Source organism: Ptychodera flava, chromosome 4 (assembly GCF_041260155.1).
Source record: "Ptychodera flava strain L36383 chromosome 4, AS_Pfla_20210202, whole genome shotgun sequence".
In the NCBI taxonomy this organism is placed as follows: Eukaryota; Metazoa; Hemichordata; class Enteropneusta; family Ptychoderidae; genus Ptychodera; species Ptychodera flava.
In genome coordinates this window covers 13,904,992-13,929,977 of record NC_091931.1, presented here as the reverse complement: position 1 = coordinate 13,929,977, position 24,986 = coordinate 13,904,992, and the positions used below count along the sequence as shown (strand labels likewise).

Sequence of the window (24,986 nt, the reverse complement as noted above, 5' to 3'; positions counted from 1 at the left end):
ACCGAATGCCTGTGTGTCATCTCTAACAAATCTAGAGTTGTACATTTTCCTAAAGTTTACATAAATGGTATACAAATCGCATGTGTAGAAACTAAGAAGTATTTGGGCTGTCTTCTAACGTCTCACTTTTTAGACGATGCAGATATTGATCGTCAAAAGAGATCATTCTATGTTTCAGCTAATATGCTTCTGAGGAAATTTTCGCTATGTTCTTTAAGGGTAAAATGTATGATTTTTAAAGCCTATTGTTACCAATTGTACGGATCTCACCTTTGGTTTAGATATTCCCTTGGGGCTATGATGAAACTGAGAGTTGCTTATAATAATGCTGCCCGTATTTTTCTGGGATACAGAAAGTTCAGTAGTGCAAGTTCCATGTTTGTTTCAAACGATCTGTATAATTTTGACAGTTTACTCAGAAAACAATGTATGGCTTTATGGTACGAATATCTATATGTGATAATGTAATTATTCAGCAAGTGAATCAGTGCTTGAATTTCTCATCTGAATTACGCAAGTTTTGGATTGATTCTCTTTTCTAGTGAGATAATGTTGGCTGTCAGCACCCTCTCCGGTGCTTTATTCCAAGTGTCTTTAAGTTTATTCTTTCATTTCTGTAATAGTGTTTCTATGGACAATTGATGTCCGATTTAAAGAGAAATAAATAAAAAATAAAATAATTAGACCCTCATTTTTCTCGAGGGTCTATGGTAGACGCAATGACCAACCATTCAATCGATACGCACGGTGGGTCCGTAACATACTCCATTTCCAAATGTCTAGACGAGCTGAAAGCAGATTACTGCCGCAGAAGATAGACGAAAAATCAGTGAGCATTTGGTCATTAATTTTAGGGACAAAAACTTGTCATTGATGGCATAATCGACGCTGGATCTCCAGGGTCTATAGTATTTACCATTTCACTAATACTCATAACAGCTTTTCAACAATTGCCCATGAAATAGAGAACTGACAGTTCATCTTATTTGGTGCAGTTGTTTCATCAAGGGAATCTCCAATCTCCCTGCACAATCTGTCTGTCTGTTTGTCAGTCTGTCTGCCTGTCTGTCTGTCTGCTTGCCTGTCTGTCTACCCGTCTGTCTGCCAGTCAGTTGTCTGTCTGTCTACCTGTCTGTCCATGTCCCTCTCTATCTCTCTAAGCATCTAGTTATCTGTCTGCACCTGTAGCTGCCGCCGTCCGTGTCTCTATCTTATCTCTGAGTCTTTCTGTCACCCTCACTTCTCTGTCTCTATCTGTCTGTCCGTCTCTGTCTGTCTGTCTGTCTGTCTGTCTGTCTGTCTGTCTGTCTGTCTGTCTGTCTGTCTCTGTCTCTGTCTCTCTCTCTCTCTGTCTCTCTCTGTCTCTCTCTCTCTCTCTCTGATCACTTTGTTCGAGCCATGTACTTACAGGGCGGTCAGGGCAAAATAAACCTTTCAGGCAATCAAAGACTGATCGATCACTCTCTTTGTGAATGAATACTCAGTGTGAAAGTCGTTCAGATCACAAATATAGGATAGGTGAAAAAGAGGAAAACAGTTGTTTGAGAAGATATGTTTTGCTAAAATGTGCGTGAAGCGTTGTTATGCCTTCCCCAGGGGGTCACACTACTATCGATACTTGCCTAGTTACAGACATGTTTGATAAATTTATATTGATTTCTATTTGTATTCGAACGATGGCTAGCATCGCACAGAATTGTAGAAATTTGCAGCATCTAATTTTGACTGATTTGATTTTTACGTCGTCAGTAGTCGCCTCCCGCGGGAAGACGGTCGAAGCGAGATTTTGAAAGTGATGTCAATGCGGGCTAGACAGAAACTCCCCTGTTGACCTTGTATATATCAATCTTACTGATGAAAGCAATTGTGACAATGTCTTCATTGAATTTGATTTGAATAGGTGGCATCTACATCCAAGAATGCCCTGCCGAACCGCTGATTCCTGTCTACTTGATAGTCAACGGATCACTGCTCTTCTCGGCAATAATCGTCGTCTGCTGCTATGGTTTCTGCGAAGACCGCTGGGACAAGAGACACGGGGAACGGCTGAGATCGCGCGAGACCTGGAAGAACGGCGAAGGCGGCACATCTACGTACATGCTACCCTCGATCATCTTTATCGTCTGCTTCATATGGTATATTCTAGGTAGGAAAAATTGCATCGTTCATCGCTGAAATGTACGGGGATGAGGGCGCCCTCTATCGCGAATGCTTTTCCACCCTATAATTTTAGTTGAACGTGAGTCTGCCATCCGATACAGAGGCAAACGCTTTGTTTCGAATTTTCACGAATCATTATTAATTCGACGTAAGCGGGTATTGATGAGTAAAAATCTACGACCATATTCAAAAAATTATTTACATTCAGACAAAAACGACAGGTATGACTGGGTAAAGTCCTTGTACAAACTTTGAAACAAATCGGTCCTGGCATGTGAACAAATTGGCCGCCCGGCAGCAATATTGGATTTTATCCCCAAAACAAATCGACGTGCAAAGGTATGACATTGGCGTATGTTCTTGTACGAACTTAGAAAGAAATCGGTCCAGACATCTTCGAGGAAAGCTTGCAGACTGACATGACCAAAACTACTAGTCCCTAGGACTTCGTCCGCTGGGACTGTGATAGTTAATTTCATGTAACATTACGAATCCAGAATCGATTTGTTTCCGTGAAGAGAATTTTAGCAGCGGTGGGAGGGATTAACTAAAAAATGAAATTCGGAAATAAGCTAGCGTGCCGTTCAGTTTTACAGTGAGGGATGTACTAGATGCTGATAAATTATTTGATCAGGGAAAAATCAGGAAAAACGCATGTACGTGTAATACTCAGTTCGCTGGGTTTTTTTTCGAAATGGTATCATATGCAATAGGCCTAATGGTATGCAAAATGTTTTAGGAAATACAAAATGTTACATGTTGTGGGGGAAACTTCTAACTCAGATTGGCAATGTCCGTGTAGCAAACATTATCGTACAGAATGAATGTCCCTCCTCTGAGAATTTAACACGTATCCCTGGAAATAGGGTAGTTTCAAACGAAGTTAAATTATGTTATCCCGCTTCATTCTCTGAGCTTTCCGATTTGGTTTTGGCACGTCTGATTGGACAGAAGGCCATACAGCTGTATGACATAGGTGATTTACAAGGCCAGCGACTTTGAAAATGCTTCCGTCTTTGGGTGTTTTTGTCCGTCTGCTTTCATCGCGACACCTAATTCACTTCTTTAGACTCATGACTTGCCGCTACATATCAAGGTGATCAGTTCAACCAGATAATGGCGATGTCGTTTTTTTAATCAAGCCGAGCAGATGTGCCCTGTAGTCAGTTTAATGTCGTGTAATGAATACATGACGAAAGGGCGCCCTCTGAAATATTAATTCTTCATTTCATCCTTGCCGTCTATATCTTCTGAATGCACTGTAATGTTTCAAAGTTTAATCGCATTTTGTTAAATTTTCATCAGTCACTGTGTACAGATAAGCAGCTGTGTTCTTGTATTTTATTCTGTCTTGTCTCTAAGCGAACTCTCGTAACGAGACTGTTTCTTTTTATGTATTCATTGTGTGAGGGCACATTTTCCGAGAACCGCTAAGGATATTTGAAATTCAATGACCGTAAGGCCGCGTGGGGATATTTGTTACGCGTATAGCTATAACTTGATATCCATTCAACTGGCAAGGGAGAAGAACAGTTGTTCGTGGGCGTGTTGCATTTCTAGACTTTTGAAGATGTTACCTTGAAAAACAATCACACGGTTTTTATTTGTTAAGCATAGTTGTTTGCAATTGTGGTACTCGGCATTTGGAAACTGTTCCAAATAAATATGTATACAACGAGTGCAAATATATTACTTGTATATTGGCAGGGGCTTGTGACTTGTCAGGTATAGATGTCGAGACAGGGACATTGTGACTTGTCAGCTACAGACAAACAAACAAACAAACAAACAAACAAACATATAACCAAACCAATAACACGCAGATATATAAACTAAAACATCGAACGTGACTGGCTGACTGGCTGACAAATAAATGGATAAATAAGACATAAATTATGATACTACAGGGCTCTAAATTAGCTGTAGTCCCGCGTCCTCAGACAACCGACTTTTTCCCTGCGGCTACCAAAACGAATGAAATGGTAACCCACATGGACTACAAAAGCCTGGGACATGAAATTACTCAGTGGGCGACATGATGTTGATCGCTGTGATATGGGCCGACGTTTATACAGTCAACTCAGCTGGACACAGAAAGGACATGTCGACTTTGTTGCGACAAACTTTCAATAAAATATCATTATCTGAACTGATGTACTTGGATAACAGGCTTGGGAAATGATGGCCAATGAAAATTAGTTTCATAGTTATTTAATCACAATTTATCAATCACAATTAAACACAAAATTATTCAAACTGCAAAGAAAAAGCTGTCGGACCATCCACAAATTTCGCTTTCCGAAGTGTATGAGATCATCCCATGATATGGTTGGGAAATATAGTCAAAATTGCCACGAAAGTATTAGGAACATGACTGTACCAAGTTGTCATCCTGAAATTCATAGCCAATCTATTTTTAGCCGTGTTATGTTTACACATGCTGAGTGAAAAGTCGTTGTCATCGCGAACATCAAAATTTGCATATAAGCTCTGCGTATGTGTAAATAGGTCGTCAAACTTTGAGGCGTCACCGTTGTCCACTGCACATGCTATACCGTTCTCCTAAGGCTATGATTTGCAGGTATTGATGTCAAATGACTAGAAAATTCACTTATTGGATAGAATCATGCAAAATAAATCGTTCATTGTCAAGACATAAATAAAAAATATCCTTTACAAAAAAACCCTCTTCATCCATGCATGGGCTACCAGACCTTGTCACTGGGCTACCAACTTCAGAAAATGGTTGCCAAATGGGACTACCATGGAAAAAAGTTAATTTCGAGCCCTGTACTAAGAAATAATGATTTATAGCTAAGCAATAAAGTAGCCGCTCGCGGACCATAATGGACGAAAACAAACTTTGCACGTTATATTAGACGAGGCGAAGGCATTTTGTTGGATTGTAGATGTATAAACAATTCGGGCCACAATGCTGGATAATCGGCTATATTATCAGTAACAATCTCAGGGGATGACGTCACAAATTTAAATGGTATTGACAAGGCTGTAATACAATAAAAAGCATACATAATTAAATAGCTATGTGGCCTACTGAGGAATACTTTATTTTCACTGGGAATGTATTTCGCTATTTTCGCTGGACCTGTTTTTCTGCTAAATAATATCTGAGTGAAAATTTTAGTTTTATATACTTTGCATGTTGTCAGACTAGACGAAATGAAATAAGATCACAGTGAAACATTGAAAATCTGTTTTAAGCTAAATTAAATTCCAGTGAAAATAGAATAGTCCATAGTATATGACGACCGATATATGGACAAGACCAAGAAATTGACGGCACTTCTATATTTCGAGTTATCTTTAGAACCAATTCCTCAATTGCCTTCGCGAGTATTGCAAACTTTGAAAAATATTCGAAATTCTTCACGTTGATAGCTCACATGTCGGACATAAAAAAGAAGTGTGTCTAAATATGCATTATGAAGCGTTTATCACTTTGTGGGCTGCGTTGCGGTCCTTATTTTTGCTACTTAATGTCATTTTAAGCTAAATTCAAAAAAGGTATTGGTATGTGGATTTAGTTGACAAATGTGGGCTGACTGCATGTCAACAATGAATAATAAATCAACTTGTAAGAGGTGAAGCTTTAAGACGTTGGAACCACCTGTCAAATTCAAAAGTCTTGATCGGCTGTTTGATTGCAACCTAAGGCTGAAAAAATAACGACATATTAATTTATCCGCAGTTTTATGTAGATTTTATGAGACACATCCAAAGGATGTAAAATGCCACATAATAAAATGAAATTAAAGGAATCCGTTTCCGTTCAATTCAAAGATCAATGTTAGCTTGACATTGTACAGTTTCTATGTCTTTGTGTGACAAACCTGTGCTTCAAATTCTAACGAAGCAAGGGGAGGTCGAAAGAAGTTTAATCATGGTTTAATAAACTTTCGTTCATATTTGTTGTTGTTGTTTAACAATTTTTAAACGAAAGATAATAAATATGTAATGAAAGTCGATATCTGTTCTACATACGACTGTAACAGAGATGTTTTTCGTGTCTTCTTGCAGGCAATATCTGGATATACAGCGCTTCTCCTCCAGACCAGGACCCGAACTCGCCGCGCTACTGCCAGAAGACGTTGTACTTCTTCGCATTCTGGACGCACAACGTCATTAATGTCTTGTGGGCGTTGTGGCTTTGCTTTATGAGCTGTTTCGGGGTCGTCATGTGCCGGGAGAACCGCAAGATGCACAGACTGAAACTGCGCGTGCGTCAGCGATCAAGGCAAGAACGATTGGTCAGCGCCGAGTTGTCAGGGGTTACCACGTCAGAGTGATAAAGTCAGACAAAAAATACTTGGCGTAAGGTCAACGATGTCAGTACTGGAGAATCTGTTTTCAGGAAAAATAATTTTCCTTGCGCTAGAGGAGAACGGCATGTCAGCCAGCTTTTGCTGGTCCAGCTGAGAACAAAATAGCGTGGCGCTTTTCTTTGTGTGTATCAAGCATCAGTGGGAAAAAAGTTTCACGGTCTGGAACGAAGAAAAGGGAATATTCATATGCATTTGGAACAGTGATATTACGTCATAAGAAGCACCGCGAACACTCAAATAAACAAATCGACTTCTTTTAAAACTCTGGCATGCTCTCAGTGCCAGTTTGGGGACCAATGGGAGCCGTGATGCAATGCAAAAAAATAAGGGTCGAAGGAATTTAAATGTATCGAATCCTGAACAGCTAACCAATCAGAAGATCGAATTCCTTTTCCTGCTTACGTCATCGGCCAATCACAGTTCACTCTCGAGGAGTGAAAGGAGTCGCCGAACGCTCACCTGTCTTTGAACTACCAATTACATTTCATCAGTCGATGTCAGTGACTCTTTCTGACTCGTCAACAGAAAAACTGTTCTCACATTCTTTCATTGGGCGAAAATATCGCCGAGGAAAGATTTGTGATGGAAGAAAAGTGTCCAGGCGTACTGTTGAGCTATGCAAGTTTGATGTTCAATGGCAATTGTGTTGTACATATAGTTGTATGTAAATGTATGTATATGTCTACCTTCTTGAAACCCGTCAGACAATTTATTTACATTTTTTTTACTTTTTCGATGCAGCCGTTTTTGTACGGCATTTCGTAAAAAACACCAATTGTGACGTCAGCTGTAACGTTTGTCAATAAGCTGTAACTTTTGATGAATTTTCCAGTATTTTGTTTTCTGCGTATAACAGTTTCTTAACTCAAAAACTCACGACGATACGATGCCCAGTCTTCAACTTGTCACCGTGACTGCTTCTTGACACGTACATGTTTAATGGCTAGAGTGTTATTGTTGACAACTGACTAAAAAGGCCGCACTAAAATTCACTTATCAACAATAACATCGCACATTTTTGCACCTTGTTACTCCATTGGAAATATTATCAAATGTTACAGCCATTGGCCCTTGGATTTCAGGTCAGCATCATATTTGAAATGTTTTTTTCAGATATTCACTCCATCTCCACCGTTTGACAATGTCTCGCTTCCGAACTGTCTCAGAGGAACTCTTCCCTATTGTCAGCCTGGCAAAATGAGTCTTTTAATTCTGCTTCCATTATATATCAAACAAATCGATGTCGTTATTGGAGATCATTACTCGATATTACCGGATGATGAGCTTCGTGTCGGCATTGATGAAAACTACTTCCACTCGACCACACGACTTTCGGTTTCACTTTTTTGATGTTAGATTTCATCAATGAAGATACACTTTCCCAATTCATCGCTGGTTCTTTCATTCTTAATATTTCTACCGCTTTAACTTCTGATATAATATCAGCAAAGTACAAACGGTAGAACGTCTGAGAAGTGGGCGAGACTTTCCCTGAGCTGTTCATCATCGACTGATAAACAACACTCCTCAGACACTTGCCAGTTTGCTTCTGTTGAAATCGACATGAAAAATTGAAAGGATAGCGCTATAGAGACGCATCATTTTGATTTCAAACAAATTCAGGTTCGTCAAGTTCACATCACAACATTTAATTTATACCATCGGTGAGCCTGAGTGTGGTCGGAACGATTCAACCATTTCTAGCAGGTCTACGTTTCTGACCGATGAAAGAATATCCATCGATTTTCTCTTTCCAAGATAATTGAAAGTCGCTTATAATTCTAAAACATTTACACAGTAGAATGAAGTGAGACCCCAATACTCCTACGGAGGGAAAACGATTAACTACATTACTTCCGGCAATATCCGTGACACTGTACAGTGTTATCATCGTTGACACTGTTTAATTATTAGATAGGATGCTACGCAAATATCAATTTATTACTAAGTACATCAGTACGTTTGTATCAAACGGGTGTATATTTGATGATCAGTCGTTTCAAATAAGATGAAATGGCACCGCAGCTACCGTCTATCACTACACCATCACCGTCTCCTTTCTTCGATGTGAAGTTCGTTCTACTCGTACTCGCTGAGGGCGTTATCAATGTTCAGGACAGAAAATTTACACACCTCTGACAGATAACAAAGTGTAGTAGTTGATTAGACTTGCTATAGTTCTTGTGATATCTCTCCGGCTTTCCGTCAGAAGATAATGACAAATGACGTCACTGGCACATCTATATGCTGAGATTGCGTTGAGCTACAGATCAATATGGTATAACTTATTTGCACGTAGCCTTCAGGAAGGTCCTCGGAAAAACGTCATGTCACGTCACGCAACTGTACTTTACCGACGAAATTACCCGTTGAAGATGCAGAAAGTGAAAAATTGCAAGTTCCCGCTACCCTGTAATTTTAGAATTTGCATCGACCTGTGCTGAGGAGGGCGCACTCAACCGTGCGAGTCTAATTTCTTTCATCTTTGTCGGTCAAAGATGCCGAGTAATAACGCCTACGCATTGTAAGCATTCGTGACATGTTACAGAAAATAATCAGTGTACATTGAGAGTAAAATCTTATCATCCCCGTACTTTTTTGTCATTCTACTTTGAGTTACCTTCGGTGTTACGTGTAAATTTGACAGATATGTACGTGCACAAAATTTTGAATTACTTATAGTGTTCGTATCGTGGACACAACACTCCCCGTGCGTGTCGAACACTCAAATACAACTCGTGATGAAATTATATCTTGTTATTACTCTCACGATTTAAAGTCTCAGTAAGTACAACTTTTGACGTTTTTGCAATGCTTTGGACGAGAAATAAACCGACAGCAGATTCTTTACTTCTAGCGCAGCGTGCTGAAATACGAAGTATTTTGTTCATCGATTCAAAAACGAGTACGAGTATTGTGCATTGTTATTTTCGCCAAAGTAGTTCACATCTGGTGGTGAACGTATACAACAGAAATGTATTACACACATATGCAGGACCGGGATTCAACCATCAACAGCAATGTTTCTGCGCGTTGACTAGCTAAATACCAGGTATTTGAACACGCTGTGTGGAGTGAACGAGGAAAGGGTGTTTGGTGACACATGGACTAAAAACAACGAAAACGTTGGCTGAACTTGCAGTATGGGTCTTTAACGAAAGAACATTTGCACATACTATGTATTTGTCATGATATGGCCGTGATAGTAATCAAAGTTAGTTACATTCTATGTCTGTGTGAAATATGGTAACTTCTTGCAAGTAAGAACAACTGTAAATGTTTAAACCATTTGCCAATGTGTTTTCTTCCTTTTTGTCAACAAATATAACTTTAATGAACGCAAAAATCGTTTGAAAAGAGCATTGGGACTGGGACCAAATTTTAACTGCAAATTCCTTTGTAGGAACTGCATGAACATTACAGCGCACACAAATCGCTATACAAAGTCTTTGTTCATGTATCCAATTTTTATGTGTCGACAACAGAGAACTGTACATTTGTATTTCTTTTGGCGAGTGGAGTTTGTGTACTCCACAGTGACAAAACTTTAAATAGTAAGAACTTTCATCACGTGGTTTCAGTTTGACGCTCTCAGACCAATCGGCTGCATCTCAGCGACGTCTTTCAAGGAAGCAACGGAAAGGGCATCTAGCTCCTTCGAAATTGGCTTGAAACACTCAGTGCGTGGAGCCGACATCGATTGAAGTTCCCAAGGACAATCAGAATGGCCATGTCGAAGGGGAATGTGAGCCGCGCTGCTCATGAATCGACGTTATCAAGCGACTGTTTTATCTTTCAAGTAACAATTATTATTCTCATATCTAGCGGTACATATAAGATCAACCCTAGACACAACGAATCACAGGATTTAGAACTCATCGCAGCATTATAATTCTTCCATCTGCTTTTGAACTGAAAAGCACCAACGACTGTCTTCCATGTTGTGCACACGCTATTCTACCTGTTAGGCCTATAGGAATAAAGTGAAGAGAGACAGACAACTCGTCGAATATGAAAACACTTGTGTGGATCTCAAGGCGACACGCAATGAATTTCACAATCAGCAAACAGACTGATGCTGCTCACTGCTGTATATCCGCTTGAAAGAACAGAGGAACGCACTGTGTTGTGACGCGATGTAAATTGCATTGATCGCACACGACGTCGGCATCTTCATTGAGCCGTGTCACACCTATATGCTCGTCAAATGTGTTTTATACGGGATGGACTGTGCTCGTAATGTATAGAAAACCACTATGAAAGTTGACGGTGCATAAATATGTCTTCATCATTTTTATCTTCTGTATAATAAATGTAGTTTTGGATGATAATTCATAGATTGCGATAAACGTTGCCATTAGTAGCGCCCCCTATAGATTCTCTGATTAAATTTTTTTCTGGAGTTTTTTGATACATGTATGAATCAGAGGTGATCTGAACTCTATAATGTATGGCAATCCCCGCGGACAACAACATCCCAGGCAGGTGTCAGATGTAAACTAGCACATTTCGCACGACAAGACTATAGAGGGTATATGCTAGTTGTTATCGCATGATGAAGGATTAGATTGGCCCTGAATTACTACAGAACCTCCCACTTGCATGGGACACTATCGAAGCAAATGCAGAAATATATCGCTCAATAGTTATCATTTGATGAGATTAACTTTTGAAAGATGCTTATCCGACAGTTACTGAATTAATATATTCTTTCACAAACGAAGTGAGACAGTACGTCGTACTTCTTCATTCTCGTTCTTAATTACCACGCTTGAGACACAATTTGAAAAAGCTAAAATATTTTACTTCAGCTTGCGTGGACGTACTAATTTCGTCATGTTTTACGTCACTCTCGAGGTTCAGATTGGAACGAAGCCAAAACGTGTTTAAACACGGAGACAGACATACTGTGATGGCCGTCGTATAGATAATCGTTTCAAAAGTGTATTCAACCGTGGAGACACACTTATTGAGATGGTCGTCGTTTTAGATTATTGGTTCAAAGAATGCAGCCCGCTGTCTCTAATTATGGCATTTAAGTCAGTTTGAGAACGGCAGTCTTTTGTCCCGCTCCAGCCTTTTGAAAGACCCTCAGAATCCAGCTTTTCATTCACATCTGAAGTCATAGTGATAAGCATTATATGGGAACTTAAGTGGCTACTTTTGAAACACGATTTGAGAAGATCCTAATACAAGACGCGCGATGAAAACAAAATTAAATTGCCAAGAAGTTCACAGTGTTGACCTACAACGTTTGCTCTCTACAGTTAACGAACTATAAAATACAACTCACATTTCAAATTACTGTCACGAATATACCAATTCACAGTCTTCGAAGGTTTCTAATATTCGCTCGTATCTACTTAAATTCAAGTTTGACTCTAATAAAACTAAACTTCAGGCACATGCAAAACATTTTTTTTCTGATTTTTTTTCATAAAAATGTAGAGTGTGTTGTTTTATATTGTCCTTTCATCTTTTGTTTTCTTGTTTTTTTTTCATATCTTGTGGTCTTCTTCTATCGTTTTTTTGGCGTAAAACTTGCACTCTTTATGACTTGTATAGACACTTGGTAATTGTATATTAAAGTTCACAGAGTGAAATATATTGTATTCAACATTTACATTGAGAGGTCAATAAAAGTAACAAAATCAACATTGGGGTCAGTCGTCATGTATTTCCAATATTCGGTTGTTGTGAGTGTGTGTGTGTGTGTGTGTGTGTAATTATATATATATATATATATATATATATATATATATATATATATATATATATATATATATATATATATATTGCATACTTTATATTTTCCGAATCGAGCGGAATTTGTTTGCAGTATCCATCTAAACCTGCACAAGAAACTAATGTTCATCTTTGCTCGCACTGTGAGGGACATGTTGACACTAATGGTGAGTAAACCCTCCGATGTTGACTTGAGAGTGGAAAATTTTAATTTTTTGTCTCGCTTTTCTGATAAACATAGCACAGAAAAGTCGACAGAAGCCGGGTCGTGGTGAAGGCATGGATGGAGCTACTTGAAAAATTATGCTGTGTGTTTATTCCAATTTTTGTTCTGCGGAGACAAATTTCCCTTTCTGTTTCTCTGAGGTGTGATGCAATACCCAGTAATAGCATGGTGAACAGAAAGTTCTTTGAGCAATATTCAATGCCATTGTCGCAACAAAAATGAGTTCAGTGCGGATTAAAATTCGGTCGTATGCTATTGACCCTGATAACATTGGGCATGCCGGACAACCAGTCTATCTGTACGCTATGGAGCCTTGGCATTTCGACACGAATTTCGACATACGGTCAAAAAAACTTTATTTTTAAAAACAGGACAAAACTCAGTCACATCAAAAAAATACGCGAAAATTTACAAAAACAAGAGATTAGATATTTCAAACAAGCCACCATTTGTAGCTGAAAACGTCCATCGTAATCTACGAACACATTTCGAATTCTTGTAACAAGGAGAGTCCGCTGCATACGGACATCGTTTTTTCGATTTTCGCTTGATTCTCTTCAAACTTCTTTGAAGGTTATATGATACGATACTGATTTAGTTTTCGAAATTGTGCTCAATTTTCGATGACAACATCTTGCACAAGTTCTCTTTAGTATGATGTCACCTCTGCAATGTCCATTAATATTCCGTATTGTAGTAATTATTTTAAACTTTACTTTCAGATATTTTTGAGATGAAATGCTCTCAAAAGAGACACTGTATAACATTCAACCCAGTTAAAATGATGTAGAAATAGGCTGCTTCATTTGTCTGAGCCCAGAAAGATCCTAAAAGAGTAGTAAACAGAGCACGCCCTCAACCTACATGTCATACAGGATAAACAGGAGGACGATGATGTCACGATATCTGTGGTTTCCTGGAAACATTCGCTCATCAGCTAGCGCTCTTACAAATCACAAATCCCAGTTCATGGTACAGCAGAGCTCTATTTGACTTCTTCCAAATAACGACATGCAATGTTTAGTGCATGGCTGATTCTGAGAGGGTATTTCGGGATACAGAAAACATCGAAAACCAAACGACTTCCAATTCAATCATGCAAAAATGTGGTACGTAAAGTGTACCGAAGCGTAGGTTGGCTTTATTCTGTCTCGAGCAACCAATGCTAAGAGGTAAACTCTGTTAATAATTTTGAGTTCTTCATTAGTTTTTAACTTTTTGTCTGCGATGCAATTTTCAATCAACCATCCATTGTGCCACAACGAGTGTTTGGTCAGAGTTCATTGCAACTTGGTGAAACGTCATCGAGAGGTTTTATCCATTCACAAAGAGAATAACTTGAAATGGAATTTGGTTATACTTCTGCAGCAAATGTTTTGTCTACCTGTTCGAATAAAGCGAAATAACAGTCGAGTATGTATGGCTTTCAGACAGTGCCTTGCTTTCGGACTTACAACCGGTCCGTCTGTCCATTCGGTTGCACTTGTGAGTCGCCGCTGCTAGTACACCTGCCGTACCATAGGCAGTCGCTATCACTGTCTATGGTCATACCAAGCGCCTCTCTCTCAGTGTCAGCTTCAATGAAGTCCACATGCTTTTCTCATCCTCTCATCCATTGATGATTTTGTAATCTTCCTTCTACTGATATAGCAGAACCTATCGTTGGCCCAAGGCCTATGAACAATAGTCACGTGATGTCGAGGAACAGAAAAAAGTACACTGCAATATGGACCTATATCATCAACTTGAAAACATTACACATTCGCTCACTACCATTGTCCTTGCATCGTTTTGTCTTCCATACACCTATACGATTCATGATTGATGTAAGGCGTCACGGATTCCGAGTGACGTCACCTGGATATCGAAACACAGCAACAGATAGTGCAGCCGACACACAGACTGGTGGCGTAGATCACGAATGACGCTATATTCATCCAGAAGGCCAGGTAGTAAATCGGCTGAAAGCAGAAGTCTGGTGAATCCGGTTCGGTGAAGTTCGGCTCGTGAATCCTGAAAACCCACACGTAAGCTGTGGCAATAAAAAAACAGTACGTATGCGTGAGGTACATGGACATTGAACAGTGTAATCATAACACTGTCACGGTGACACCTCAATTTATGGTCACTTGCAACGCGTCATTTTGACCCTGATACTTACAAAGAGCAAGTTACCAGTGAATACTACACATCATTACCCGTCAAGTCTCCACAATTTTGTCATGGTCTAAGACTTGGTGACTTGAAAATAGCGAAATACTGCACCATATGTATTCACTAAACTCGTTATGTGGGCAGTTTTGTAGACAATCGCAAGAGGCAGACGACGTGAGTTAAATGCATATTACATGCATTAAATTTTTCATTTCTGGTTATCATCAAGTCGAAAAGCAATAAAATTATTAACACGATTGGAACTAAAATTGGGAGATGAGATCTTTTAATTGTTCGGATTTATCAAAAGTTTAAAACGCCCTATAGCAGAAAGTTGAAATATTACAAATTACGCATAAAAACAAGTGAATTGTATAAAAAAATGAAAAAGTAGATGAGGTTAAAATTCGCTGATTAAACTAACATTACTAGAAAAGACTATTCTCCCAAATTAGTTCCAAACGTGTTTATCATTTAGGTGAGCAGATTTAGACAAAAGAATATTAACGATCAACCTGTTTACGGAAAAAACAACTATAATCTACCAAACTCAGAAATGTGCATTGAAGTCTCCTCAGGATAAAAACAGGCTGTTTGTTCAGTTAACATGTCCCCAGAAAAATATGGTCGGTCAGTATGAAACTTGTTTTTTTATTTTTGTGTGACCCATCATAAAATAAAAACAAAATCCAATATCGTGCATGACTTTTTGAAAATGAGAATAAAAGTTTTGAGGCTGGGCTGGTTTTAAACAGAGAAAGTCGGGTTCCCGGACACTTGTTTTTTTCTTTAATGGCCTCGGCACATATATTTAGACACGTGAATCTTCCTATAACATTTAAATAATTACACAACTCATATTATTTTGTGTTCAATCGATCTTGAACACCGAATTGCAATTTGTCTCTCTTGTATTTGTTTGTCTTTGCTTGTCGTTGTTTCTTTTTAAAACGCTACATTTGGCCCGACATGACGACAGTACGTCAAAATGAATCATGTCCCGTACATTTCATTCAACTTCGTCGTACAGGGAAATCATACGGTGCGTTATAGGTATTTCTAAAACTCTCTCACCTGCAAATTGCCATGTGACTAAAAACGACACCATTAGCATAATCACGCACATCAGGCAGTTGATGGGACAGTTGCCCTCATTGGTGGGGGCGCCCTTGTGTGCAACAATATCACCTTTGGCCCTCTCTCTCTTCGACAACACGGAGTAGACGATCACCAGAACTATCGTCACCAGCAAGACGGCTCCGAAAACCACAAGGTATATGGGAATGTAGGGCTCGGCCGGGCACCTGTTGACGTATAATGACCCTGGCACATAAAATCAAGACAAAATTGTTTGCAACTTGACTGCTAGGGTGCTCATGATGTCTGGTTGAGTATACGAAGCTGAAGGAGGTCGCATATGTACAAACTACCATAGGGTAGAGTTCAGATGCAGTGCGTTGCACCTTTTGTGTCGGAATGGGGTACGATTTTTGTTTACCAGAAAGGTACAATGTATCAGCCATAGGCTAGAATACGTTGTTAAGGAGAAGGTAATCTAGATGTTGTTAGAGATCGCGAAAAAAATTGTAGGGGGCTTGTAACAGAACAATTTTTTGACAAATTAGGTTAAGAAGAATACCGTTTTATATTGGAATGTATATATTACGCAGAACTTAGAGATAAATAGTGTCCGTATCGCATCCACATCTCGTCGAATATGTTGTCTTTCTTTCGCATCGTATCGCCTCATTTGTGAACAGAAACACTTGAGACACAAGAAAAGTGCATGTTTGAAGGGCAAAAGCCAATAAACCACAGTCCATATAAGCGATAAAAACAAGCACGGATTAGGTCAGACCATGCAGAAAGTCGGTTCCGACAGAATTGACGTCGGATAAGGTCGAGGAAGTGCTGTTGAATGTACATTTCTAAAGAATAGAAACATTTCAAAAGCCTTCAGTCTTATACTTCTGATAATAATGGTAATATCCAACAAGTGTAATTCGAAATGAGGGCTGGCATGAGTACTGAACACGGGCGTAACTGAGACATGAAACATCGGAACGAAACGTGTCTCTTCTGTTCGTGTTGCTTGTCCGTACGCCGTTGCCACGGTAACTGAAAACTTTGCTTCTAATCACAGCACATTAATCATACGTAAACTTACATTTTCAAAGCTTGAAAACACCAACAAAACTTAAAACATACAGTCACGACAAATGAACTACGTTTACATATCCCGAACCCGACCAGCGTCTATTCTTAATTAATGTGCTTGATGACGGCCGTCCATTTCATGGCAGTGAAACATATCGGCTAATATACAATGAAACATAAAGCTCCTATATAAAATCTATAATCGTTCAATTTATATGAAAGGGCGTAATGCTTTTTATTTGTAGCGTCGGTGCACGTTTACTGACATACATGCAGGGTAATTTAAACATGACGAAAATATCATGTATCAAAGTATTGTGTTTGATAGCAAGCTGTTTGCTTTCTGTTCAAGTAAGGGTTCAAAGGGCTTTTAGGGGTTTTCTTTTGGATTGATGTCTTCCATTTATATGCAAAATGTGATGTGATCAACTTTATGATACGATGCGATGCGCCAGCAAGAGATTCCAAATAGCTGATGAGATGTGGACGCGAACGTGATCCAATACCAAGGGATTCTCGGTCCTTTGCGATTCTTGGCGATCATTGTTGAGATGGATGCGCTGCAGATGATGCAAAGTGATGCGCAAGCCGTTCTGTAAATTACATACTTCCGTCTACTTGGAAATTTGTCTAGCAATTGCACAGTCATGTCTATACACTTCCCAGTGCGCGGGATAAACGTACACACAGTAAGTTTACCATTATCCACCTGTCAGATACAATCCTCTTTTGTAATCATTATCACGATGGAAATAGAACCAAAGTGTGTGAACAACTTAGGCTCCAGTCCGAGGTCATCAGCCGCGGCTGGCGGGAAAACATCATGCGATATCGCGTTCTTCTATGCGATTGAAAAATAACACGTCCTTCGAATTTTAATAGTTTTCTTCACGTGAAGTAGATAGTTGTCTCGGTATTAATCGTGTCTAGTGAGAAATGTACACCTTATACGAGAATACTGAATTGATCCCGACACCCATTAAGACCACACACACACGCTAATCATGCACTTAGGCATATATGTAGGCCTATGGGGTCGCCCAAAACTTACCGACAGTAATCAAGACGAAAGGTAGACCCACGACGATGGAGACTCCTATAAAAGTTACAGCTGAAATAAATATAAAACTGATTTTTAAAAAAAGTGTAATTAAAGTATCTTACTCACTCTATTAATTCGGTCAGCCGGGAGCGTTGCGTATATCAGTTGATGATTTTACGCAGACGTGTGAAGTCATAAGTGGTGTCAATTTCCATATTTGTCGTAACGCCATATTATATTTCACGCGCGCACTTATCGTGAATATTGTAAATCATGATCTTGCAATCTGGATTTCAAGTAAGTCGAATGTATGATGACAATGAACACAAATGAAACAGAAACATTTTTGGGGATCCAAGGAATACAATGGGTACAAAGAGGTACCCTTCTGATCACTATAACGGTAGCATCTTTTTTTCTTCGACAGCGGTTGTTGACTGTAACTGGACCAGGAGAAGTGAGTTACCGATGTCATCTCAGCGTGGAGGAATGTCCCGGAGCTATGTATCGTAAAGAGTATCAAATATATGCTATTGCGTACGTTGATATCTCCCCTTACGTTGTAAAATAACTGAGTTCAATAAAATTTATGTTTGGCGTCATCGATCATGAGATCATGATGGACTTGCAAAAACAGAGTTATTTTACATCAAGCTTGTCTTCATCGGAGTCTACACGCACGGGGCGAGTATCGACTGGAGAGCGCCTACATTATAGCAACTGTGGATTATAGTATGGCACCAATAGTGGCTGCCGATAGAAATAAGGGCAATTTTAGTCTGTTTTGCAACTTTATCGTCCTGCCTGGTTTTTGTCAGAACCCTCTGTATGTGTATCTTAATGTTTTCATCATAACAGTAATGATGACGAGGTATTCCAGTTCGTTAATCTTGGAGAGAAGTTTAAAATACCCAGATGAATACTTTTTCGCACATTAATGTCATAAATGTGACGTCATTAGGAATCAATTACATTGGGTACCGTTGTATTCTTTAGTAACCGATCTATGCATAATTTTACTATTTGTTTTTCAAAATATTAATTCAGAAAAATGCTATGGACGAATAGCTTCTGTCACCAAATCTTTGTACACGATATATCGTCGGTTATAGTACGGTCGATACAATATTCTGCAGTACACAATGCTAGCGACTATAGACCCACACAACATTGAATCAGCTCAGTTGATTCGCTATGACGCATTATACTACACTTACCTGATGCACACAGTATTCCACAGAGACTGTCGAGGAATTCTTTGGTGCTTTTGGCCTGGTGCTTAGCTGCTTTAATCCTGGCGATTAGAGAGCTCTCGTACGACGGTGGGTTGGCTGTGATTTGAGGGAAAGAGATTTCGTGTTTAAATATTGGCACCTACAGTGAAATGAGCCTAAGCCCAGTCAGTATACCATTGTGCACAAGCTTTATCAAATGAGTTAAAAATACACTCTGAACACGATTCTAGATCGCTATCACATTCATAACTTACATTTACCATTCAACAGGTTACAATAATAGCAGCAAGCGTATATAACATGACAATATGATGGCTATTCTCCCACACTGAGTGTCAGTTTGTATCACCGGAGATTTGCAGTCTATCAATATACTCATATAAATTAGTTAAGGTAAGAATGTGCCTGGGGACAGATATTTGGACTCTCAATTTTTGCGACTGTTATCTGGTCTACCGCTTGTGGGAGATCATTTTAAAGCTCCTGTAGTCACTATGACAAAATTGTCACTGTCCTTGGTTTTAGAAAATCGAAACTGTTATTTGCCCCCGTATGGTGAACACATGGATGGCAGCCATTTTGAATTTCAAACATTTGTAATCTGGAGAATTTTTATTTCACAGCGACCCCTAGTTTTTATTCTTGATTTGGTTAAATAATGGTTGAAAGTTTAATTATGAAGGGTTTGAGCAAACGTCAAGTCTTTCACTTTCGAGGCGCATACCGCCTTAATTACTCTCGCTATCCAAACAAGGAGTGTGGTTTGTACATCACCATCTGGAACAGTCACTATAGTCTGGTAACCAATTCCCCTTCCTTGTTATACACTCGATGTCATAAACGTACGTAACATATTTATAGGATTGTCTGCATTTACCTCTGATGTACTCATAATCTGGAAGTTCGTCGTCTGTTTCCAAGTCAACTCCCATTTCGTCTTCATTGATCTCATCAAAGATCTGGAAAGATGCAAACAAGAAATAATTTCAAAAATTCAGAGACACTAATTGAATTTGGAGAATAGACATCGCGCGATCGGTTCGTGACTTCATTTATTGGGAAAGTAAGAAAAGATAAAACAGGGTTATACCTTTTATCAACCAGTGAGAAGTTAAGATCGGGTCCACGAATGGTCACACAATGTCAGCGGTGTGGATCGACACTTAGTTCGTGCTTATTCCTCGCGATCAATAGTTGTAGCGAAGTCTAGATCTTTTGATGTATTGACAAACATTTGCCTGCTCGCTTTTATGACGTCAGAAACTTGGAAAACTTCCAACCAAGTTACAAAACATCTTTTGCTTGTAAATGCCAATGACTCATCACAGTGGTTTTTTTCTAAAAAGCTAATTTGGCAGATTTGAGAATAAACATCCAGCACTAATTTACGATCGTCCCTTGGTTGGCATGAAGAATTTTCTCAAATCAACAGCGGTATGTGAAGACTGAAGCGCTTGAAATGCATTTTCACGCTACTGCATCTAGACTTGCGCCAAGTCTGTTTGCATATAGATTTCAAAAAAGAATAAATTGAAAAAAAACCCCAAACTTCAGGAGACTGTCGCATTAGAGGTAGGTTGTTGCGTAGATCGTTGGGTGAACGCGATGACCAAGTTGGTCAGACAGTAACTTCTGCAGGGAAAAGCCAAGCGACTTGGGCCAGTCTAACATGGACATTTTTAAAGCAATAATTCTTATCAAAGATGACATGAAAACCCACCCATACTTTATTTTTTCAAAACGCAGAGAATCTAAAGTTTAGTATGGTAGCAATACTTTGCTCGTAGGATGAAGGCGTAAATATTGGGGATAGATAACCTCAATTTTGGTACTTATGATGAAAAATGATTTAGTCAAAAACTTGATACTCCTTCATAAAATGTAATGTCTTATATGAAACTTGAGTATGTGTATAGGATGTGTCCATTATCATTCTTAGATGGCAGGGGTTGAAAGACTGACATTCAAAAAAGTAATTAAAGTTATGAAGCAAAATTGAAATGAAAGTTCAAAACTTACGAATTTCATTGCCTAACAAAAATGTCGGTTTGTTTTGAGATACATTACCTGAAAATTTCTCAAAATTTGACAAGGCCAGAGTGGAGTAAATATGTATTTTTGGAATGTTAAAAACGAGAGAGAAAAATAGCTACGACGTAGGGGTGATTAGCATAAATTAGCATAAATGTACTGCTTGTCGTATTAAAAGTGAATCCAATCAATATTTTAATCTTGAGTGACCAAATTAATGAAAATTGAATGAATCTATGCAGAAAGGTTGTTCTGGGCAAAATTCGCTGTCATGTCACAGTCCCTCCACCCACGGACTGTGGTCATGTTCAGCCCCACGTTATTGCACGCTCTGTCGGTCGAGAACAATAAAATAGGCGCCTGGAGGGTTTATCTTAGACAAACAGCATGCTTTGTGTGCAGCCGTTAGCACACTACCATTGTACAATTGTGTGCTTTTACACACCCACATCATATATGCCACAGCGTTTACATTATTCCTTTGTTTTTACATCTTCACGGAAGAGCACATGGCATACATACAATACTCAAGTCTGATATTGGTGCCACTGAAAGAATTGCCATGTATCTCGAAAACAAATTAAAAGGATACTACATTGAGTTGAAGTCGTAGAAACTATAGAGACTGTGTTTATACATTAAATACAACATCTTCTTCCAGTGACAGTAGAACATGCTTGCATGTGTACTCAGACATGAAGACAAAGTAGGCAGTTAAATACTTTGAACATCGGTCAACACATTGAAGAGTATACGCAAGCTCGAAAGCGGTTTAAATTGGCGATGTTTCCGTAAGCTTAGACGGGAAAGACAATATTTACATTACTTGGAACCTGGGTAAATGTAAATTTCAGGATCGGAAACGTGAAATGTAAGTATACGCTTTACTCTCTCTCTATAATCGTTGATCGTGAAACGTACATCGCACCCACATACTCTACTTTACAAGCAAAATGATAATGACACGTAGCATTCACTAAAATCGTACAAGAAAATAAAAAAACCCAAAACAACAACAAAAAAATGTGAAACAGCGATACCAGCTCAGTAAGAGGCGTTGTAGCTGAGATCGGCGACGTATCCATATGACAGTAACATTTCCCATCATTTGTTATCGATTAGATCACCATGAAATATGACTGCATGCTAATTACCATTATCTTACGACAGCTTGAGGACCTTTGGTATTTTACTTACAGGAACAGAAAGATAAGCGCAAAAGTGTGAGTTATTTAGTATTTGTCTTGTCATAGCGTTGTGCTTGAATCCTGACATGCCCACCGTTTCAAGGAATTGCAAACTCTCGACGTCGAGTTAGTTTCAGATATATGGGCCTCCTGAGATCGTGTTAGAAGATACCATAGACGACGATCTAAGGTACCGTTCAGTTTTTACGGCCGGGGGGACCCGGCAAAATCCAGGGGGGGGGGTCATCATAATTTTGGAATCCGCAAAGGGGGGGGGTCATCGCTTTTTCACTGGTAGGAAAGGGGGGGTCACCACATTTTCAAAAACATAATACCAACAATAAAGTTCACTTTATGCCATGGCCATGATCGACCCTCTTTACCGGCGGGCCGCCTTCGGCGGCCCACTACAATAAATATACATTATGTATTACCCATGACCCTCTTAACGGGCAGACGCCTTTGGTGGCCCACTCCAATGAGGTTTACTTCATGCAATGGCCATGATTGACCCTCTTTACCGGCGGGCCGCCTTCGGCGGCCCACTACAATAAATATACATTATGTATTACCCATGACCCTCTTAAGGGCAGACTCCTTTGGCGGCCCACTCCAATGAGGTTTACTTCATGCAATGGCCATGATTGACCCTCTTTACCGGCGGGCCGCCTTCGGCGGCCCACTACATGTTGACTTTATGTAATACCCCACGGCAATCTTACCGTAAAATTCCCAATTGAAGCCGCGGCTTGTATTAGAAACATTTTTGAGGGACCCCTGGGATCACGCACTGAATAATGGTAATGGCCGCGCGCCTTCAGCGGCCCTGTCCAGTAAAGTCTACTTTATGCAATAGCCATGATCGACCCTCTTTACCGGCGTGCCACCTTTGGTGGCCCACTAGAATAAAGTTGACTTTACGTAATGGCCCATGACCCTCTTAACCGGAGGGCTGCCTTTGGCGAACCACTCTGATAAAGTTTACTTTATACAATGTCCATGGACATGAGTTGTCTATGGAATGAAGTTAAAAATTGCCTTACAGTCGTCCTAATTAACAGACGTTTCAATGGATGTGGCTGAGAAGTTTGTGCACTGGCATCGACTAAAGTGCGCCGCGTACCGGAGTTCAAATCCAAACCATGCAGGTAAATTTGACATATGGGTTTTGGTTATTTTTCAGAGGGGGGGGTCATCAATTTTTTTCGTCTGACAAAGGGGGGGGTCATCATTTTTTCACAAAAAATGCAGGGGGTCTATATTTTTTTGAACACCGGCGACAAGATTTTGCCGGCCCCCCCCCCCCAGGCCGTAAAAACTGAACGCTCCCTAACGGACACAACACGCATTCTTAGAATGCACTGATAGGGCTCTGATGTCACGAGCAAGGAGAAGCTGTTTGTGAACCACTTGCAGTGCTGCATTGTCCTTGTCAGTCAAGTGACAAAGGTCTTGACCTCCAACACAACAATAGGCATAAAAACAAAGGATCGCAGTGAAATGAACCTGATCTTGTGGTTACTACCAGGAAGGTTTATACCGCAGAGGTGAAAACTTCCAATGAAATAACTCGACGATGACCTAACCGTAATTTTGAATCAGTATTGGTATGTTGTTTTGTTGTTAAGGACCAGTCGACATTTTTGCCATGACAAATCTGGCTATGGAGCGACAAAAAATATCGCTAGCTGCAAATCTCGCATTTGGGTCAGGGTAACCTGTGGTCGTATCACAAACAAAATAGCAACATTGCTTTCCTATCTCGAATAAGAGAAAAAAACAATCAGACGCGGGTTTTCCGTAGTTGAGTTCGAACTTACCCTATGTGCTGTAGCTGCTTGTATGGCCGCCATTTTGCCGAGCGAATGAATCGTCCCCTGTACTGACATGTCGGCCAGGATCACGTGTCCGCGGAACCGTCACGTTCTTCAATCCGATGTAAAGTCTCTTATTGACGAAACAAACAATAGAAAGGAAAGCGCCGTCCGACCAAGAAATACCATTCGGTGAACGCAGAATAAAATAACAACGCACGAGATACATTTCAACCCATATCACAATGGGCCAACTACGCTATTGTTGCCTACCATTGTTAACAGAAGTGAACATGCGTTGAAAAGGGATAAACACCGCCAAGCACGAACCAAAGTTCAATAGAGTGTCATGGAAGAAACATTCAGTCTGGAAGCTGGTATAAGAAAGTTGAAGTGTTGCAAATTGCATAAGTCTGTACACGTTTTTTAAAAGTCGCATCGACGTTCAGTTTGTAGCGCGATACGAAAGGAGGAATGCTTTCCCATAAATCACCGCGGCAAGACAGTTGATGACCGCAAGATGAGTAGGACAGTGAACGTCGCGGTATCTGCAGGATGCAACGAGGGAGATTCACCGCCTACATTGTATGCTATCCCGGGACAGCTGGAAGTTAGAAAGTAACGCGAGTCGAAACATAATTTATGCACGCGGGCGAAACTGATATCCCATGAAGATGTACGGTGAATTACTGGATGGTGGCTTTGGTATGCGCCAATATGACGATACACAGTGTACCAGCTCGAAGAAATCGACAGCTGTTACAATGAAAAACTGAACTCGTGAACGATGTATAACCACTAGTTGTCGCCTTTACAAAGCACCATTGTTCATCTCTCTCTCTCTCTCTCTCTCTCTCTCTCTCTCTCTCTCTCTCTCTCTCTCTCTCTCTGA

The 24,986-nt window shown here is 39.8% G+C and overlaps 2 protein-coding genes across 3 annotated transcripts in view; one reads left to right on the top strand and one right to left on the bottom strand.

Moving 5' to 3' along the window:
• The window catches only part of LOC139130953 (uncharacterized), a 29,543-nt gene extending 17,385 nt beyond the window's left edge, over positions 1-12,158 (top strand). The window contains exons 5-6 of the mRNA XM_070696809.1: positions 1,901-2,146; positions 6,199-12,158. Coding sequence (XP_070552910.1) covers positions 1,901-2,146; positions 6,199-6,467 — 515 coding nt within the window. The 3' untranslated portion in view covers positions 6,468-12,158. The remainder of the gene's footprint in view (positions 1-1,900; positions 2,147-6,198) is intronic.
• A 655-nt stretch (positions 12,159-12,813) lies between these two features.
• On the bottom strand, positions 12,814-24,943 carry LOC139130951 (transmembrane protein 272-like). Of its 2 annotated transcripts, none has more exons than XM_070696805.1 (6): positions 24,101-24,943; positions 19,940-20,021; positions 19,045-19,158; positions 17,837-17,896; positions 15,703-15,951; positions 12,814-14,506 (listed from the first exon to the last, which is right to left on the bottom strand). In XM_070696805.1, exons 1-6 carry the CDS (start codon positions 24,167-24,169, stop codon positions 14,328-14,330), a joined length of 753 nt encoding a protein of 250 aa, XP_070552906.1. In that variant the 5' UTR covers positions 24,170-24,943; the 3' UTR covers positions 12,814-14,327. The 2 variants fall into 2 exon arrangements, with proteins under 2 accessions (XP_070552906.1, XP_070552908.1); XM_070696807.1 differs by lacking the exon at positions 24,101-24,943 and adding an exon at positions 20,153-23,460.
• Between the last annotated feature and the right edge of the window lie 43 nt (positions 24,944-24,986).